Source organism: Eurosta solidaginis, chromosome X (assembly GCF_040869045.1).
Source record: "Eurosta solidaginis isolate ZX-2024a chromosome X, ASM4086904v1, whole genome shotgun sequence".
Classification (NCBI taxonomy): Eukaryota; Metazoa; Arthropoda; class Insecta; order Diptera; family Tephritidae; genus Eurosta; species Eurosta solidaginis.
The window spans coordinates 71,698,707-71,720,343 of NC_090324.1; the positions used below are offsets into that span (position 1 = coordinate 71,698,707).

Sequence of the window (21,637 nt, forward strand, 5' to 3'; positions counted from 1 at the left end):
AACGGTCAAAAATTAGCGCACAAAAGTTTACTAGGCAACTCTGTCTAGTGAGAGAGCGATCAGCTGACACGTTCCTACGGAAAAAATCAAAATTGTTTTGATTTCTACGTTCCGGGCTACGTACGTACGGGCGTTGCACGTCGGTGAGTTTTCGTTTACATTGCACACTCATAAGATAGGTCGTGTCAGCTGACACGTTTTTTCTACGTACGTTCGTGGGTAACTACCGCATAAGAGTTTCCTAGAGTTGCGGATGATAATTTTGTGATTTTTAGAACCCCCGATTAAGTAATCGATTAGGTAACGGGTACCTGTCTTGTAGGGTAGTGCCCATCGATACTATCGGTGTATATCGATAGTCCGTACTATCGATAGTTTTCCACCTCTACATGGTAGTTCTAGTTTACACCGATTTTCTGCGGGATTTTATTTTTTAAGGTGTAGTAGGGTCTTCTTTAATGGCATCTCGATTTACTTAACAAATTTAATAAGTGAAAAGATATGTGTTATATATTAGGTAGGTGCCAGGTTAAAGATTTGTTGCAACGGTTGGTAATAGTCTAGTTGAGGGGTCGACTGCTAATACGCTACCAAAAATATCGAGAGAGGTGTCAAAAGACGCGTATTAATCTCGAGAACACTAATCCGATGGCGGAAAAGAAAAATTTTATCTCTGTCCGGAGATATATGCAGTTGAAGTTGGCGATTTGCATGTGGTTGTTGTTGTGTTTGTACCCACAAAAAAAATTGTCCATCACCGTGGCGGTAGCCACGGTTATACCACACACCCGGACTTGGCATGGCGTAGCCCAGGGTTATTTTTTATAAGCGCGGCCGAAGGCCGCCAACGCAGAAAGGTGTTCTGCGCAAAAATACTATGGATCCGACCCCCGGTTTCGGAGGTACTCGCGGGTCTTTTTTCGGTTTTTCGTTAATATCTTTTGAACGAGTTAATATTTTTATTTTCCGCCATCGGATTATTAATACTGGGTAATAGTCTAGTTGAGGGGTCGACTGCTAATACGCTACCAAAAATATCTAGTGAGGTGTCAAAAGACGGGTATTAGTCTCGAGAACAATAATCCGAAGGCAGAAAAGAAAAATTTTATCTCTGTCCGGAGATATTTGCAGTTGAAGTTGGCGATTTCCATGTGGTTGTTGTAAAATTGATTAATGTATTTTGTTTTTGCAAAACACTTTTAATAATTGTAGTGTAATATTATTTGAGGTGCTGCGCAGAAGGGTGTACTACGCAGAAGGACATCACCGTGGCGATAGCCACGGTTATACCACACACCCGGACTTGGCATGGTGTAGCCCAGGGTTATTTTTTATAAGCTCGGCCGAAGGCCGCCAACGCAGAAAGGTGTTCTGCGCTAAAATACTATGGATCCGACCCCCGGTTTCGGAGGTACCCGTGGGTCTTTTTTCGGTTTTTCGTTAATATCTTTTGAACGCGTTAAAATTTTTATTTTCCGCCATCGGATTATTAATACTGATGGCAAGACGCGTCGTTTGACACCTCTCTCGATATTTTTGGTAGCGTATTAGCAGTCGACCCCTCAACTAGACTATTACCATATCTCCGGACAGAGATAAAATTTTTCCGTTCCGCCTTCGGATTATTAATCTCGAGATTAATACGTATCTTTTGATACCTCACTCGAAAATCTTGGCCCAACTTAAGGGTGGGTACCGTAAACTGGACTACTACCTTATTTTTTAATACCGCAGCCGAAGGCCGCCAACTCAGAAAGGTGTTCTGCGCAAAAATACTATGGATCCCACCCCCGGTTTCGGAGGTACCCGCGGCTCTTTTTTCGGTTTTTCGTTAATATCTTTTGAACGACGCAGTATTTTTATTTTCCGCCTTCGGATTATTAATACTGATGTCAAGACGCGACGTTTGGTAGCGTATTAGCAGTCACCCTCAACTAGACTATTTCCAAAAAAATTGTGCATCACCGTGGCGGTAGCCACCGTAAAAGGTGTTCTGCGCAAAAATACTATGGATCCCACCCCCGGTTTCGGAGGGACCCATCAACACCATCCAAAGCGAAGCCATCATCAGACGTCCGAATAGTCATCAGCACCATCACCAAGCGGCACCCAAAATATTCGGGTAAGTCTCCAATTAACTACCTAGGTTTTAAAGCATCGGCATAGCTATGCCGTCTGGGCCCACTGCTTTGGATGGTTTAGCGTGACCAATGGCGTCCTCAACCTCTTTAGCGGTGATGGTGATTGGTGACGCGCTGAATTTGTGTTTATGTGCGTGTCTGTTGGCCCTCCGTCTATCTTTGTCGACCGTAGAATGCATTATATATTGTCGGCAGAAAGCGCTCGCGCATTTTTTCGCATCCGACAGCACTCTATCGCCAAAGGCGATGGAAACTTTGTCTTTGTGCTTAGTCGGATTCGATAGGGACTTTACGGTGGACGTTTCGCCTTCGGATTATTAATACTGATGTCAAGACGCGTCGTTTGACACCTCTCGATATTTTTGGTGGCCTATTAGCAGTTGACCCTCAACTAGACTATTTCCAAAAAAATTGTGCATCACCGTGGCGGTAGCCACCGTAAAAGGTGTTCTGCGCAAAAATACTATGGATCCCACCCCCGGTTTCGGAGGTACCCGCGGGTCTTTTTTCGCTTTTTCGTTAAAATCTTTTGATCTTTTCCGCCTGCGGATTATTGTTCTCGAGATTAATACGCGTCTTTTGACATCTCTCTCGATAGTTTTTGACGCATAGTAGCAGTCGACCCCTCAACTAGACTATTACCCAAAATATTTACGTAAATAAATAAGAAAAAGGGTAATTCTATAGGACAGCATGACACTGCTAATACGCGTCCAAACATATCGAGGGAGGTGTCAAACGACGCGTTTTGACATCAGTATTAATAATCCGAAGGCGGAATTTTAAGTCGTTCAAAAGATATTAACGAAAAACTGAAAAATTACCCGTGGGTCCCTCCGAAACCGAGGGTGGAATCCATAGTATTTTTGCGGGTAAAAGTCTAGTTGAGGGGTCGACTGCTAATACGCTACCAAAGATATCGAGAGAGGAGCAAAAGATGCGTATTGACCTCGACGGCAATAATCCGAAGGCGGAAAATACTAATTTTAGTTCGTTCAAAAATTTTTAGCTTTTTAGTGCTCCGAGACCGGGAGTGGGACCCATAGTATTTTTGCGTAGAACACCTTTCTACGACAGCATGACACTGATTCGGGGGTTGATTCTGGATAGGTAAGAGTTTAACCTGTTACAGTATCCAGATCGAAGTTGAGCTAAATGCTTCCCAAGGCAGTCGTTTCTATGTACCGGAACGACTCGGGATTTTTCCCGACTAAGGACTGTCATTTCAGTGTAACCCCATTTAATTTGTTGCGTCCCTCCCACAAATTGTCATCCTCCCAGCAGCTCCTTGCAGCAGGACTGCTCCGGAAAAGAATCTTTTTAGGACGGTCATACTCTGTTCAGTGTGTCTCGTGTAAGGGTTGGTTGCATCGGACAGGTTGTTCTGGGCTTGATCCCAAAACCCGACGTCCACGTAACTTTTATAAATCTTTTGTGGCTCCTTGCTGTTCACGCCCAAGGGGGTCCCGTAGTCTACGCCTAAGCCCCCCACAACATCCGCATCGCTGCGATTCAAGAGACTAAACTCACAGCAAGATCTGCATTGCAGACCTGCTCTGGGTATAACGTCCACAGGAAAGACCGCGAGAGCGGAAATGGAGGCGGTCTCGCGTTTATCATACACCACTCTGTGTTATATTATATATTTGATCCTGGCATCGACCGCAGGGACAATGTCTTAGAACGTCAAGGCCTATCTGTCCGGTCAGGCGATGCAAACCTAGAAATCATCAAAATCTACATCCCTCCTGCCACCTGTTGCCCCAGTGGATACCGCCCTAATATCAGGGCCTTACTCACTGGCAACAATCGCATTATCTTGGGTGATTTCAATGCCCATCATGATCTATGGCATTCAAACTTGCGGGCGGACAGTAGGGATGAGATATTGGCGGATCAAATAGAAGAAACGACGTTCTGCACAATAAACGGAGACGCCCTCACACGTCTGGTAGGAAGCTGTCACAGTCCGCCATATATCTCAATCGTGAGCGCAGAACTCGTAAACTGCGTCAACTGGCAGCCGATGGTAACATTGGCATCCGACCACCTGCATATACTTATTTCGCTCGAACGTACCGCCGACTTCATCGTCACCGAAGAACGCACTTTCATAAATTTCAAAAAAGGAAAGTGGGAAGAATATAAATCATTTACAGACAACCTCTTTGCTGCCCTCCCTATCCCGACTGATGCCCGCCAAGGGAAGCGTGCCTTCCGTAAGGTTGTTGTTGTTGTAGCAATGCTCGCCCCACCTAATAGCCGCGACCGATCACAAATTGCCATCAATATCCTCTAACGGGAGTCCAAGGAAACTTTCCGTTTCAACAGGGGTGGACTATAAGGAAAGGGGTGTTAGAGGCGTTGGTTCCACATTACAATTGAAGAGATGGTTGGTGTCATGTGGGGACACGTTGCAAGCGGGGCATACATTTTGTATGTCGGGGTTGAATCTGGATAGGTAAGGGTTTAACCTGTTACAGTATCCAGAACGAAGTTGAGCAAGAGTGACACGCGTTTCCCTGGGGAGTATGCGTTCCTCTTCCGCAAGTTTTGGATAATTTTCGTTCACCAAGCACTTGCTTGTGTTTTTTCACTTGTTGTTGTTGTAGCAATGCTCGCCCCACCTAATAGCCGCGACCGATCACAAATTGTCATCAGTATCCTCTAACGGGAGTCCAAGGAAACTTGCCGTTTCAGCAGGGGTGGACCATAAGGAAAGGGGTGTTAGAGGCGTTGGTTCCACATTACAATTGAAGAGATGGTTGGTGTCATGTGGGGACACATTGCAAGCGGGGCATACATTTTGTATGTCAGGGTTGATTCTGGATAGGTAAGAGTTTAGCCTGTTACAGTATCCAGAACGAAGTTGAGCAAGAGTGACACGCGTTTCCCTGGGGAGTATGCGTTCCTCTTCTGCAAGTTTTGGATAATTTTCGTTAAGTACTGGATTCATCGGGCAATTCCCGGCATAAAGGTCCGACGCCTGTTTATGGAGTTCACCAAGGACCTGCTTGTGTTTTTTCACTTCATACGGCTGGGTTCTCAGGTGCCGTATTTCCTCAAAATGCTTACGGAGATGACTCCTTAAGCCCCTAGGCGGTGCTGGTTCATCAATCAGATGTCTGTTGGGATGCCCAGGTTTCTGGGTATTCAACAGGAACTGTTTGGTCAGCATCTCATTTCTCTCCCTGATGGGGAGTATTCTCGCCTCATTATGCAGATGGTGTTCTGGGGACTTAAGAAGACAGCCCGTGGCGATTCTGAGAGCAGTATTTTGGCAGGCCTGTAGTTTCTTCCAGTGGGTGATTTTTAGGCTTGGCGACCATATGGGCGACGCGTAGCACGTAATCGGCTGGCTAATTGCTTTGTATGTAGTCATGAGCGTTACTTTATCTTTTCCCCATGTACTGCCAGCGAGGGATTTGAGGATTTTGTTACGGCTCTGAATTCTCGGAACAATTGCGGCTGCGTGCTCACCAAAATGTAGATCCTGATCAAACGTCACACCCAAGATTTTGGGGTGTCGGGACAGTCGGTAGCGTAGTGCCATCGACGTGGATGTTCAAAATGGTCGACATTTGGGGCGTCCATGTTGTAAATAAGGTCGCGGAAGATTTAGTCGGTGATAATGCCAGGTTTCGCGAGGCGAAAAAACTGGAGAGATCAGGGAGGTAGCCGTTTATTTTATTGCATAGCGCATCGATCTTTGGGCCTGGGCCTGTGGCCATTATTGTGCAGTCATCGGCGTAGGAAACGATTGTGACTCCTTCCGGTGGTGAAGGTAGCTTAGATATGTAGAAATTAAACAAAAGTGGGGATAGGACACCACCCTGTGGCACCCCCTGTTTAATTCTCCTTGGTTTTGATGTTTCGTTTCTAAATTGCACCGATGCCTGCCGACCACCCAGAAAATTTGCGGTCCACCTTTTAAGACATGGGGGAAGGGTAGACCCTTCCAGGTCCTGCAGTAACGAGCCATGGTTGACCGTATCAAAAGCTTTTGATAGGTCTAGCGCTACGAGTACTGTTCTATGGTGGGGGTATTGATTTAAACCGCAATTTATCTGGGTGCTAATGGCATTCAGCGCGGTGGTAGTGCTATGGAGTTTTCTGAAGCCATGCTGATGAGGGGCTAGCTGCAAATTTGCTTGGAAATAAGGGAGCAGAATGGCTTCAAGCGTCTTTGCCACTGGCGATAGGAGAGATACGGACGATACGACTCACCTATGTTAGCTGGTTTCCCAGGCTTTAGTAGCGGGACCACCTTGGCCATTTTCCATTTCTCAGGTATGACAAAGGTGGAAAGAGACAGATTGAAGACATGTGCTAAATATTTGAACCCCTCTTTCCCTAGTGTTTACGCGGTGTAGGCTGTCAACTGTCCCATCTCTCTCCTTTTTTATACGTAGCTCTATGAATGTATATATATCCCGTATCTTGGATTGTATTCGATTATTGAATTATATTTTTTATATTGAACTACCCACAAAATCAATGAATTGTATTTACCCTTAAATTCCCTATTGGGTTTCCTCATGGACGTGTGGCAGCCTCCACCGCGAAAATACACCAAGTTCAATTCGCCGCAAGTACAGAATGGCGATATGGCATGATCGCCGACCTGTCAGAAAACCACCACCTTTTGTACCCTTGCTAAATTATTATTATTATTGTCATCTTAGCAATTTCAGCACAGTTTTGCAAAAGTTACTTCTGTTTTTTATGCGAATTAATAACTTCGCGATTTACTCAGTTTGTGCGCTAATTAACAACTTTGTGATTTATTATTATATCGTGCAAAGCATCGCAGCTTGTAAATTTTTTTCCATTTCGCAAAATCAATATACTTTTTTCCGGCTAACACAATTTGTAAATTTATCACCTTTAATTTGTGGAAATCATCAGCGTTTTCTGCTAAAGTAATCGTGGTTTGGTTGCCGCATCGCCATATCTATCCTTTCGCGAATGAAGAAAAGCTTCAGGGAACAAATAAAAGTGAATAAGCTGTATGTTGATATCTGCAAATTTAGCAGCACAATTAAATTTTGTATGTAATTAACACATTAGTTAAATAAATTCACACACTTGTGTCCGGTGTGAAAATTCCAAAGGAAAGTGAAAGTGAGTTTCGTTTGTCCAAAGGGAAAAAATCCAGTTCCAAGTGTCCTAACCCAACGTCACTCCTGCTGTGCTCTACTTGGCTTGCAATCGATCTGTGCAAGGATCATCACAAGCGTTCGTACACCTATACGTGGTCACACTTGGTAAGTGGCAAGAAGAAACTAGCTGAAGAAAGTTTGCGCCCCACCTAAGGGACACATTCGACACAACACCATCCAAATCGCCATCCAAAGCGAAGCCATCATCAGACGTCCGAATAGTCATCAGCACCTTCACCAAGCGGTACCCAAAATATTCGGGTAAGTCTCCAATTAACTACCTAGGTTTTTAAGCATCGGCATGGCTATGCCGTCTGGGCCCACTGCTTTGGATGGTTTAGCACGACCAATGGCGTCCTCAACCTCTTTAGCGGTGATGGTGATTGTGACGCGCGGAATTTGTGTTTATGTGCGCGTCTATTGGCTCTCCGTCTATCTTTGTCGACCGTAGGATGCATTATATATTGTCGGCATAAAGCGCTCGCGCATTTTTTCGCGTCCGACAGCACTTTGTCGCCAAAGGCGATGGAAACTTTGTCTTTGTGCTTAGTCGGATTCGATAGGGACTTTACGGTGGACCAAAGTTTACCCACACCGGTAGAGAGGTTACAACCTCTTAGGTGCTCCTCTCATTTCGCCCGCTTGTGTTCATCTACAAGCAATCTGATGCGTTGGTTTATATCCCTTATTTGGGGGTCGCCTGGGTCAAGCTGTCTTATAAGGTCACGTTCTCTCGCTAAGTTTGCGGCCTCCGCCGGGAAGTGGGGCCGGATTTCGGGAATTCTCCCGGCGGGAATGAAATGTGCCGAGGCGGATTAAATGACCTCACGGAAGGCACGCTCCCCTTGGCGGGCATCAGTCGGGATAGGGAGGGCAGCTAGGCGGCTGTCTGTAAAGGATTTATATTCTTCCCATTTTTGAAGTTTATGAAAGTGCGTTTTTCCGTGACGATGAAGTCGGCGTTACGCTCATGCGAAATAAGTATGGGCGGGTGGTCGGATGCCAATGTTACCATCGGCTGCCAGTTGACGCAGTTTACGAGTTCTGCGCTCACGATTGAGATATCTGGCGAGCTGTGACAGCTTCCTACCATACGTGTGGGGGCGTCTCCGTTTATTGTGCAGAACGTCGTTTCTTCTATTTGATCCGTAAACATCTCACCCCTACTGTCTGCCCGCAAGTTTGAATGCCATAGATCATGATGGGCATTGAAATCGCCTAAGATAATGCGATTGTTGCCAGTGAGTAAGGCCCTGATATTAGGGCGGTATCCACTGGGGCAACAGGTGGCAGGAGGGATGTAGATGTTGATGATTTCTAGGTTTGCATCGCCTGACCGGACAGATAGGCCTTGACGTTCTAAGCCATTGTCCCTGCGGTCGATGCCAGGATCAAATATACAATATTGCACAGAGTGGTGTATGATAAACTCGAGACCGCCTCCATTTCCGCTTTCGCGGTCTTTCCTGTGGACGTTATACCCAGACCAGGTCTGCAATGCAGATCTTGCTGTGAGTTTAGTCTCTTGAATCGCAGCAATGCGGATGTTGTGCCGCTTCATGTTGTTGTTGTTGTTGTTGTAGCGATAAGGTTGCTCCCCGAAGGCTTTGGGGAGTGTTATCGATGTGATGGTCCTTTGCCGGATACAAATCCGGTACGCTCCGGTACCACAGCACCATTAAGGTGCTAGCCCGACCATCTCGGGAACGATTTATGTGGCCACATTAAACCTTCAGGCCATTCCCTCCCTCCCTACCCCCAATTTCCATGAGGAGCTTGGGGTCGCCAGAGCCTCGTCTGTTAGTGAAACAGGATTCGCCGCGGATAGGTGAGGTTGACAATTGGGTTTGGAGAAGCTATATATTGCGCTGGCAACCTAAAAGGTTGCGCTACACAGCCCTTTGAATCTGGTATTTTAGTCGCCTCTTACGACAGGCATACCTACCGTGGGTATATTCTGATCCCCTAACCCGCTTCATGAAATCGACTATCTCCGTAATCTTCCCAGTTAGTCCATTACAGTTTAACTGCAGAATTCTGAAGTGCATAAGGGGAGACGTCGCCACTCCGGGGGTAAGTGACGGGTGACTACGCCTGGGTTGGGGAAGGCCAGGACGCAATTGCTGTTGTGGCCCTAGGACTGGGCGTCCTTGGGCAAGCATTGGGGTACCCGGATGATTTGGGTTTGCGGCCTGGCAACATGGCGCGATGAAACCCGTCGGGAGGTTGCCGACGCGGAGACCAGAACATCTAGGGAAGTGGCACCACCCAAGGCAGGAGCTGCATTGGGCGGATGTCGCAAACATATATATTCTGTGCTGGCAAACGGTGCAAACGGAGGTAGGGACTAAGAGTCTGTTTCCCTGACCTACACGATTGCTGCCGGGGGAGAAGACGGGGGCAGGGGCTGCTGCTCAGCATTGCTTCCGACTCTACAACGAAGATTGTAGTTACGAGTGGTAGAAGCTGTTTGAGTTGTTGGCGCCGTGGGGCGCGAGCAGCAGCGGGTACTTGTTGTGGCTTGCTGAGCAGCGGGGCTGCTGGAAGGTAGGGGGGGGGGCGCTCAGACGTAGACTACGGGACGCCCTTGGGCGTGAACAGCAAGGAGCCACAAAAGATTTATAAAAGTTACGTGGACGTCGGGTTTTGGGATCAAGCCCAGAACAACCTGTCCGATGCAACCATCCCTTGCACGAGACACACTGAACAGAGTATGACCGTCCTAAAAAGATTCTTTTCCGGCAGATGCAGCAAAACCATTTCTCAGGACCGGGGTCAGGAGACGGACCCGGATTGGATTCGATGTCTTCCCGGAGTAAGAGAATATGGAGCAGTCCTGCTGCAAGGAGCTGCTGGGAGGATGACAATTTGTGGGAGGGACGAAACAAATTAGATGGGGTCATACTGAAATGACAGTCCTTGGTCGGGAAAAATCCCGAGTCGCTCCGGTACATAGAACCGACTGCCTTGGGAAGCGTGTTTTTTCACTTCATACGGCTGGGTTCTCAGGTGCCGTATTTCCTCAAAATGCTTACGGAGATGACTCCTTAAGCCCCTAGGCGGTGCTGGTTCATCAATCAGATGTCTGTTGGGATGCCCAGGTTTCTGGGTATTCAACAGGAACTGTTTGGTCAGCATCTCATTTCTCTCCCTGATGGGGAGTATGCTCGCATCTGCATAATGGATGGTGTTCTGGGGACATAAGAAGTCAGCCCGTGGCGATTCTGAGAGCAGTATTTTGGCAGGCCTGTAGTTTCTTCCAGTGGGTGATTTTTAGGCTTGGCGACCATATGGGTGACGCGTAGCACGTAATCGGCTGGCTAATTGCTTTGTATATAGTCATGAGCGTTTCTTAACTTTTCCCCAAGTACTGCCAGCGAGGGATTTGAGGATTTTGTTACGGCTCTGAATTCTCGGAACAATTGCGGCTGCGTGCTCACCAAAATTTAGACCCTGATCAAACGTCACACCCAAGATTTTAGGGTGTAGGACAGTCGGTAGCGTAGTGCCATCGACGTGGATGTTCAAAATGGTCGACGCTTGGGGCGTCCATGTTGTAAATAAGGTCGCGGAAGATTTAGTCGGTGATAATGCCAGGTTTCGCGAGGCGAAAAAACTGGAGAGATCAGGGAGGTAGCCGTTTATTTTATTGCATAGCGGATCGATCTTTGGGCCTGGGCCTGTGGCCATTATTGTGCAATCATCGGCGTAGGAAATGATTGTGACTCCTTCCGGTGGTGAAGGTAGCTTAGATATGTAGAAATTAAACAAAAGTGGGGATAGGACACCACCCTGTGGCACCCCTTGTTTAATTCTCCTTGGTTTTGATGCTTCGTTTCTAAATTGCACGGATGCCTGCCGACCACCCAGATAATTTGCGGTCCACCTTTTAAGACATGGGGGAAGGGTAGACCCTTCCAGGTCCTGCAGTAACGAGCCATGGTTGACCGTATCGAAAGCTTTTGATAGATCTAGCGCTACGAGTACTGTTCTATGGTGGGGGTATTGATTTAAACCGCAATTTATCTGAGTGCTAATGGCATTTAGCGCGGTGGTAGTGCTATGGAGTTTTCTGAAGCCATGCTGATGAGGGGCTAGCTGCAAATTTGCTTGGAAATAAGGGAGCAAAATGGCTTCAAGCGTCTTTGCCACTGGCGATAAGAGAGATATCGGACGATACGACTCACCTATGTTAGCTGGTTTCCCAGGCTTTAGTAGCGGAACCACCTTGGCCATTTTCCATTTCTCAGGTATGACAAAGGTGGAAAGAGACAGATTGAAGACATGCGCTAAATATTTGAAACCCTCTTTCCCTAGGCTTTTAAGCATCGGCATGGCTATGCCGTCTGGGCCTACTGCTTTGGATGGTTTAGCACGACCAATGGCGTCCTCAACCTCTTTAGCGGTGATGGTGATTGGTGACGCGCTGAATTTGTGTTTATGTGCGTGTCTATTGGCTCTCCTTCTATCTTTGTCGACCGTAGGATGCATAATATATTGTCGGCAGAAAGCGCTCGCGCATTTTTTCGCGTCCGACAGCACTTTGTCGCCAAGGGCGATGGAAACTTTGTCTTTGTGCTTAGTCGGATTCGATAGGGACCTTACGGTGGACCAAAGTTTACCTACACCGGTAGAGAGGTTACAACCTCTTAGGTGCTCCTCCCATTTCGCCCGCTTGTGTTCATCCAGAAGCAATCTGATGCGTTGGTTTATATCCCTTATTTGGGGGTCGCCTGGATCAAGCTGTCTTATAAGGTCACGTTCTCTCGCTAAGTTTGCGGCCTCCGCCGGGAAGTGGGGCCGGATTTCGGGAATTCTCCCGGCGGGAATGAAATGTGCCGAGGCGGATTTAATGACCTTACGGAAGGCACGCTCCCCTTTGCGGGCATCAGTCGGGATAGGGAGGGCAGCAAAGCGGCTGTCTGTAAAGGATTTATATTCTTCCAACTTTCCTTTTTTGAAGCTTATGAAAGTGCGTTTTTCAGTGACGATGAAGTCGGCGGTACGCTCAAGCGCAATAAGTATGGGCAGGTGGTCGGATGCCAATGTTACCATCGGCTGCCAGTTGACGCAGTTTACGAGTTCTGCGCTAACGATTGAGATATCTGCCGAGCTGTGACAGCTTCCTACCAGACGTGTGGGGGCGTCTCCGTTTATTGTGCAGAACGTCGTTTCTTCTATTTGATCCGCCAATATCTCATCCCTACTGTCCGCCCGCAAGTTTGAATGCCATAGATCATGATGGGCATTGAAATCACCCAAGATAATGCGATTGTTGCCAGTGAGTAAGGCCCTGATATTAGGGCGGTATCCACTGGGGCAACAGGTGGCAGGAGGGATGTAGATTTTGATGATTTCTAGGTTTGCATCGCCTGACCGGACATATAGGCCTTGACGTTCTAAGACATTGTCCCTGCGGTCGATGCTAGGATCAAATATATAATATTGCACAGAGTGGTGTATGATAAACGCGAGACCGCCTCCATTTCCGCTCTCGCGGTCTTTCCTGTGGACGTTATACCCAGAGCAGGTCTGCAATGCAGATCTTGCTGTGAGTTTAGTCTCTTGAATCTCAGCAATGCGGATGTTGTGCCGCTTCATGAAATCGACTATCTCCGTAATCTTCCCAGTTAGTCCATTACAGTTTAACTGCAGGATTCTGAAGTGCATAAGGGGAGACGTCGCCACTCTGGGGGTAAGCGACGGGTGACTACGCCTGGGTTGTGGAAGGCCAGGACGCAATTGATGTTGTGGCCCTGGGACTGGGCGTCCTTGGGCAAGCATTGGGGTACCCGGATGATTTGGGTTTGCGACCTGGCAACATGGCGCGATGAAATCGTCGGGGGGTTGCCGTCGCGGAGACCAGAACATCTGGGAAAGTGGCACCACCCAAGGCAGGAGCTGCATTGGGCGGATGTCGCAAACCTATATATTCTGTGCTGGCAGACGGTGCAAACGGAGGTAGGGACTAAGAGTCTGTTTCCCTGACCTGCACGATTGCTTCCGGAAAAGAGGGGAGGGGGGGGGGGGGGGGGAGAAGACGGGGGCAGGGGCTGATGCTCAGCATTGCTTCCAACTCTACTACGAAGGTAGTAGTTATGAGTGGTACCAGCTGTTTGAGTTGTTGGCGCCGTGGGGCGCGAGCAGCAGCGGGTACTTGTTGTGGCTTGCTGAGCAGCGGGGCTGCTGGAAGGTAGTGGGGGGGCGCTAAGGCGTAGACTACGGGACGCCCTTGGGCGTGAACAGCAAGGAGCCACAAAAGATTTATAAAAGTTACGTGGACGTCGGGTTTTGGGATCAAGCCCAGAACAACCTGTCCGATGCAACCATCCCTTGCACGAGACACACTGAACAGAGTATGACCGTCCTAAAAAGATTCTTTTCCGGCAGATGCAGCAAAACCATTTCTCAGGACCGGGGTCAGGAGACGGACCCGGATTGGATTCGATGCCTTCCCGGAGTAAGAGAATATAGAGCAGTCCTGCTGCAAGGAGCTGCTGGGAGGATGACAATTTGTGGGAGGGACGAAACAAATTAGATGGGGTCACACTGAAATGACAGTCCTTGGTCGGGAAAAATCCCGAGTCGCTCCGGTACATAGAACCGACTGCCTTGGGAAGCCGTAAGGTCATTGAATCCGCCTCGGTACGTTTCATTCCCGCCGGGATAATTCCCGAAATCCGGCCCCGCTTCCCGGCGGAGGCCGCAAACTTAGCGAGAGAACGTGACCTTATAAGACAGCTTGAACCAGGCGACCCACAAGTAAGGGATATAAATCAACGCATCAAATTGCTTGTGGACGAACACAAGCGGGCGAAATGGGAGGAGCACCTAAGAGGTTGTAACCTCTCTACCGGTGTGGGTAAACTTTGGTCCACCGTAAAGTCCCTATCGAATCCGACTAAGCACAAAGACAAAGTTTCCATCGCCTTTGGCGACAAAGTGCTGTCGGATGCGAAAAAATGCGCGAGCGCTTTCTGCCGACAATATATAATGCATTCTACGGTCGACAAAGATAGATGGAGGGCCAATAATATTATAGTTAATGATGAAATAATAGATAAAGTTAACGAAATTAAATATCTCGGCATTGTCATCGACAAAAAATTAAATTTCGATAAGCATATAGATTATATCTGCAGTAAAATCTCGAAAAAATTGCATTTTTCCGAAGAATTCGCAAAAATATACCTATCAACAGCGCAGTAAAGGTATTTAATGTAATGATCAAGCCACATTTTGAATACTGTTCGACCATTTTATTCCTGGGATCCACACAGATGAAAAACCGGCTGCAAAAACTACAAAACAAAGGGATGCGGTGCATACTATTATGTAATAGGCTGACACCAATCACATATATGTTAGAAACTCTGAAATGGTTAAATATCAATCAAAGAACAATTATGAACGTACTTCTTTTTGTGTTTAAAATGAAATATCACCTACTACCAAAGTACTTAATGAGCCAAATAGCATATGTAGGAGCTGTGCAACCCTACGGCTTAAGGAACAAGAATGATTTTAGAATTAAATTTTATAAATCCAATAAGGCACAAAATGTTTTAATGTATAAAGGCCTAAAACTTTTTAATGAATTGCCAAGCAATATAAAAAACGAAAGAAATATTAATGTATTTAAAAGACTGATAATATATCATATTAGAGAACATTTTAGCTCACAATGAGCCAATTAGCTATTGCTAAGTTTACCGATTTTGAATTACTAAACTGTACCTGAAAGTTTTAAATAGCTACGGCTAAATAAAGAAGCTAATAATAGTAATAATAATAATAATAATAATAATAATAATAATAGACACGCACATAAACACAAATTCAGCGCGTCACCAATCACCATCACCGCTAAAGAGGTTGAGGACGCCATTGGTCGCGCTAAACCATCCAAAGCAGTGGGCCCAGACGATGCTTAAAAGCCTAGGGAAAGAGGGTTTCAAATATTTAGCGCATGACTTCAACCTGTCTCTTTCCACCTTTGTCATACCCGAGAAATGGGAAATGGCCAAGGTGGTCCCGCTACTAAAGCCTGGGAAACCAGCTAACATCGGAGAGTCGTATCGTCCGATATCTCTCCTATCGCCAGTAGCAAAGACGCTTGAAGCTATTTTGCTCCCTTATTTCCAAGGAAATTTGCAGCTAGCCTCTCATCAGCATGGCTTCAGAAAACTCCATAGCACTACCACCGCGCTAAATGCCATTATCACCCAGATAAATTGCGGTTTAAATCAATACCCCCACCATAGAACAGTACTCGTAGTGCTAGACCTATCAAAAGCTTTTGATACGGTCAACCATGGCTCGTTACAGCAAGACCTGGAAGGGTCTACCCTTCCCCCATGTCTTAAAAGGTGGACCACAAATTATCTGGGTGGTCGGCAGGCATCGGTTAGAAACGAAACATCAAAACCAAGGAGAATTAAATAACGGGTGCCACAGGGTGGTGTCCTATCCCCACTTTTGTTTAATTTCTACATATCTAAGCTACCTTCACCACCGGAAGGAGTCACAATCGTTTCCTACGCCGATGACTGCACAATAAAGGCCACAGACCCAGGCCCAAAGATCGATGGGCTATGCAATAAAATAAACGGCTACCTCCCTGATATCTCCAGTTTCGCCTCGCGAAACCTGGCATTATCACCGATTAAATCTTCCGCTACCTACGCTACCGACTGTCCTACACCCCAAAATCTTGGGTGTGACGTTTGATCAGGCTCTACATTTTGGTGAGCACGCAGCCGCAATTTTTCCGAGCATTCGGAGCCGTAACAAAATCCTCAAATCCCTCGCTGGCAGTACCTGGGGAAAAGATAAAGAAACGCTCATGACTACATACAAAGCAATTAACCAGCCGATTACGTGCTACGCGTCACCCATATGGTCGCCAAGCCTAAAAATTACCCACTGGAAGAAACTACAGGCCTGCCAAAATACTGCTCTCAGAATCGCCACGGGCTGTCTTCTTATGTCCCCAGAACACCATCTGGATACTGTAACAGGTTAAACTCTTACCTATCCAGAATCAACCCCGACATACAAAATGTATGCCCCACTTGCAATGTGTCCCCACATGACACCAACCATCTCTTTAATTGTAATGTGGAACCAACGCCTCTAACACCCCTATCCTTATGGTCCACCCCTGTTGAAACGGCAAGTTTCCTTGGACGTTAGAGGATATTGATGACAATTTGTGATCGGTCGCGGCTGTTAGGTGGGGCGAAGCGTTGCTACAACAACAACACCAAGTTGAGCTAGAGTGACGGGCGTTTCCCTAGGGAATGTGCGTTCCTCTTCTTCAAGCCTAGGGTATTGTTCTTTGAGTACAGGATTCACCGGGCAATTCCTGACATAGAGGTCCGACGCCTGTTTGTGGAGTCAGTGAGTACCTGCTTGTGTTTTTGGCTTCATACGGCTGTGTTCTCAGGTGTCGTTGTTGTTGTCGTACCCACAAAAAAATTGTGAACATAAGTGTTTTGCGCGGATATAGTTTTGGTCTCTAAACCGGTGTTGGACCTACCCAGGGTAATTTTTTATAAGCGCGGCCGAAGGCCGCCAACACAGAAAGGTGGGTAATTGTGCAGCTTAGGGGCCCCAACCTAAAATTGGGCCTTTTTTTAAGTGAGGTATCAAAAGACGCGTATTCACGTCTAGATCAAGGATCCGAAAGCGGAAGTTAACTTTTTTTACCCGTTCAAAAGATATTAATGAAAACCCGAAAAAAGACCCGCGGGTACTTCCGAAACCGGGGGTGGGATCCATAGTATTTTTGCGCAGAACACCTTTCTGCATTGGCGGCCTTTGGTCGCGCTGTGTGTGGTATAACCGTGGCTACCGCTACGGTGATGCACAATTTTTTTTGTGGGTACAACCACAACAACAACCACATGGAAATCGCCAACTTCAACTGCAAATATCTCCGGACAGATATACAAATTTTCCGTTCCGCCTTCGGATTATTGTTCTCGAGATTAATGCGCATCTTTTGATACCTCACTCGGAAATCTTGGCCCAACTTTAGGGTGGGGCCCCTAAACTGCACTACTACTAAAAATACTATGGATACCACCCCCGGTTCCGGAGGGACCCGCGGGTTACTTTTCGGTTTTTTAATATCTTTTGAACGAGTAAAAATTTTTATTTTCCACCTTCGAATTATTAATACTGATGTGAAGACGCGTCTTTAACGAATTTAACGCGATATTAACGAAAACCCCGAAAAATGACCCGTGGGTCCCTCCGTAACCGAGGGTGGAATCCATAGTATTTTTGCGGGTAAAAGTCTAGTTGAGGGGTCGACTGCTAATACGCTACCAAAAATATCGAGAGAGGAGTCAAAAGACGACGTATTGACCTGAGAACAATAATCATGACACTGCTAATACGCGTCCAAAATGTAGAGTGATGTGTCAAAAGACGCGTATTGACCTCGACGGCAATAATCCGAAGGCGGAAAATACTGTTGTTGTTGTTGTTGGTGTTGTTGTTGTTGTTGTTGTTGTAGCAATGCTTCGCCCCACCTAACAGCCGCGACCGATCACAAATTTTCATCAATATCCTCTAACGGTAGTCCAAGGAAACTTGCTGTTTCAACAGGGGTGGATCATAAGGATAGGGTGTTAGAGGCGTTGGTTCCACATTACAATTAAAGAGATGGTTGGTGTCATGTTGGGACACATTGCAAGCGGGGCATACATTTTGTATGTCGGGGTTGATTCTGGATAGGTAAGAGTTTAACCTGTTACAGTATCCAGAACGATGTTGAGCAAGAGTGACACGCGTTTCCCTGGGGAGTATGCGTTCCTCTTCCGCGAGTTTTGGATACTTTTCTTTAAGTACTGGATTCACCGGGGAATTCCCGGCATAAAGGTCCGACGCCTGTTTATGGAGTTCACCAAGGACCTGCTTGTGTTTTTTCGCTTCATACGGCTGGGTTCTCAGGTGCCGTATTTCCTCAAAGTGCTTACGGAGATGACTCCTTAAGCCCCTAGGCGGTGCTGGTTCATCAATCAGATGTCTGTTGGGATGCTCAGGTTTCTGGGTATTCAACAGGAACTGTTTGGTCAGCATCTCATTTCTATCCCTGATGGGGAGTATTCTCGCCTCATTATGCAGATGGTGTTCTGGGGACATAAGAAGACAGCCCGTGGCAATTCTGAGAGCAGTATTTTGGCAGGCCTGTAGCTTCCAGTGGGTAATTTTTAGGCTTGGCGACCATATGGGTGACGAGTAGCACGTAATCGGCTGGCTAATTGATTTGTATGTAGTCATGAGCGTTTCTTTATCTTTTCCCCAGGTTCTGCAGCGAGGGATTTGAGGATTTTGTTACGGCTCTGAATTCTCGGAACAGATGCGGATGCGTGCTCACCACAATGTAGGTCCTGATCAAACGTCACACCCAAGATTTTGGGGTGCAGGACAGTCGGTAGCGTAGTGCCATCGATGTGGATGTTCAAAATGGTCGACATTTGGGGCGTGCGTGTTGTAAATAAGGTCGCGGAAGATTTAGTCGGTGATAATGCCAGGTTTTGCGAGGCGAAAAACTGGAGAGATCAGGGAGGTAGCCGTTTATTTTATTGCATAGCTCATCGATCTTTGGGCCTGGACCTGTGGCCATTATTGTGCACTCATCGGCGTAGGAAACGATTGTGACTCCTTCCGGTGGTGAAGGTAGCTTAGATATGTAGAAATTAAACAAAAGTGGGGATAGAACACCACCCTGTGGCACCCCTTGTTTAATTCTCCTGGGTTTTGATGTTTCGTTTCTAAATTGCACCGATGCCTGCCGACCACCTAGATAATTTGCAGTCCACCTTTTAAGACATGGGGGAAGGGTAGACCCTTCCAGGTCTTGCAGTAACGAGCCATGGTTGACCGCATCAAAAGCTTTTGATAGGTCTAGCGCTACGAGTACTGTTCTATGGTGGGGGTATTGATTTAAACCGCAATTTATCTGGGTGCTAATGGCATTTAGCGCGGTGGTAGTGCTATGGAGTTTTCTGAAGCCATGCTGATGAGAGGCTAGCTGCACATTTGCTTGGAAATAAGGGAGCAAAATGGCTTCAAGCGTCTTTGCTACTGGCGATAGGAGAGATATCGGACGATACGACTCTCCTATGTTAGCTGGTTTCCCAGGCTTTAGTAGCGGGACCACCTTGGCCATTTTCCATTTCTCGGGTATGACAAAGGTGGAAAGAGACAGGTTGAAGACAAGCGCTAAATATTTGAAACCCTCTTTCCCTAGGCTTTTAAGCATCGGCATGGCTATGCCGTCTGGGCCCACTGCTTTGGATGGTTTAGCGCGACCAATGGCGTCCTCAACCTCTTTAGCGGTGATGGTGATTGGTGACGCGCTGAATTTGTGTTTATGTGCGTGTCTGTTGGCTCTCCGTCTATCTTTGTCGACCGTAGGATGCATTATATATTGTCGGCAGAAAGCGCTCGCGCAATTTTTCGCGTCCGACAGCACTTTGTCGCCAAAGGCGATGGAAACTTTGTCTTTGTGCTTAGTCGGATTCGATAGAGACTTTACGGTGGACCAAAGTTTACCCACACCGGTAAAGAGGTTACAACCTCTTAGGTGCTCCTCCCATTTCGCCCGCTTGTGTTCGTCCACAAGCAATCTGATGCGTTGGCTTATATCCCTTATTTGGGGGTCGCCTGGATCAAGCTGTCTTATAAGCTTTTGATACGGTCAACCATGGCTCGTTACTGCAAGACCTGGAAGGGTCTACCCTTCCCCCATGTCTTAAAAGGTGGACCGCAAACTATCTGGGTGGTCGGCAGGCATCGGTGCAATTTAGAAACGAAACATCAAATCCAAGGAGAATTAAACAAGGGGTGCCACAGGGTGGTGTCCTATCCCCACTTTTGTTTAATTTCTACATATCTAAGCTACATTCACCACCGGAAGGAGTCACAATCGTTTCCTACGCCGATGACTGCACAATAATGGCCACAGGCCCAGGCCCAAAGATCGATTCGCTATGCAATAAAATAAACGGATACGTACCTGATCTCTTCAGTTTTTTCGCCTCGCGAAACCTGGCATTATCACCGACAAAATCTTCCGCGACCTTATTTACAACATGGACGCCCCAACTGTCGACCATTTTGAACATCCACGTCGATGGCACTACGCTACCGACTGTCCTACACCCCAAAATCTTGGGTGTGACGTTTGATCAGGATCTACATTTTGGTGAGCACGCAGCCGCAATTGTTCCGAGAATTCAGAGCCGTAACAAAATCTTCAAATCCCTCGCTGGCAGTACTTGAGGAAAAGATAAAGAAACGCTCATGACTACATACAAAGCAATTAGCCAGCCTATTACGTGCTACGCGTCACCCATATGTTCGCCAAGCCTAAAAATCACCCACTGGAAGAAACTACAGGCCTGCCAAAATACTGCTCTCAGAATCGCCACGGGCTGTCTTCTTATGTCCCCAGAACACCATCTGCATAATGAGGCGAGAATTCTCCCCATCAGGGAGAGAAATGAGATGCTGACCAAACAGTTCCTGTTGAATACCCAGAAACCTGGGAAACGCGTGTCACTCTTGCTCAACTTCGTTCTGGATACTGTAACAGGTTAAACTCTTACCTATCCAGAATCAACCCCGACATACAAAATGTATGCCCCGCTTGCAATGTGTCCCCACATGACACCAAACATCTCTTCAATTGTAATGTGGAACCAACGCCTCTAACACCCCTTTCCTTATGGTCCACCCCTGTTGAAACTGCAAGTTTCCTTGGACACCCGTTAGAGGATATTGATGACAATTTGTGATCGGTCGGGGCTATTAGGCGGGGCGAGCATTGCTACAACAACAACAACCTAAGGCCACGTTCTCTCGCTAAGTTTGCGGCCTCCGCCGGGAAGTGGGCCGGATTTCGGGAATTCTCCTGGCGGGAATGAAACGTGCCTAGGCGGATTCAATGACCTTACGGAAGGCACGCTCCCCTTGGCGGGCATCAGTCGGGATAGGGAGGGCAGCAAAGAGGTTGTCTGTAAAAGATTTATATTCTTGCCACTTTCCTTTTTTGAAGTTTATGAAAGTGCGTTTTTCGGTGACGATGAAGTCGGCGGTACGCTCGAGCGAAATAAGTATATGCAGGTCGTCGGATGCCAATGTTACCATCGGCTGCCAGTTGACACAGTTTACGAGTTCTGCGCTCACGATTGAGATATCTGGCGAACTGTGACAGCTTCCTACCATACGTGTTTTAGTGAGTTAGTTATTTTATTTATTACAGTCTTAAGACTTAGATTAAATCTATGAGATCACATTTATACATTATACAGTCTT

The 21,637-nt window shown here is 46.9% G+C and overlaps 1 protein-coding gene across 5 annotated transcripts in view; it reads left to right on the forward strand.

Moving 5' to 3' along the window:
* Positions 1 to 287: 287 nt before the first annotated feature.
* Positions 288 to 21,637, forward strand: part of anne (anne boleyn) — a 1,549,371-nt gene continuing 1,528,021 nt past the window's right edge. The window contains exon 1 of one of the 5 annotated variants that reach the window (XM_067758047.1): positions 288 to 517. Coding sequence is in view for 1 of the 5 variants with exons in the window: in XM_067758046.1 (XP_067614147.1) it covers positions 502 to 517 (16 nt within the window). In the remaining 4 variants the exon portion in view is untranslated. Of the gene's footprint in view, positions 518 to 2,010; positions 2,123 to 7,046; positions 7,565 to 21,637 lie in introns of those variants that run through there. The other 4 variants (XM_067758046.1, XM_067758049.1, XM_067758050.1 and 1 more) reach the window with 4 other exon arrangements.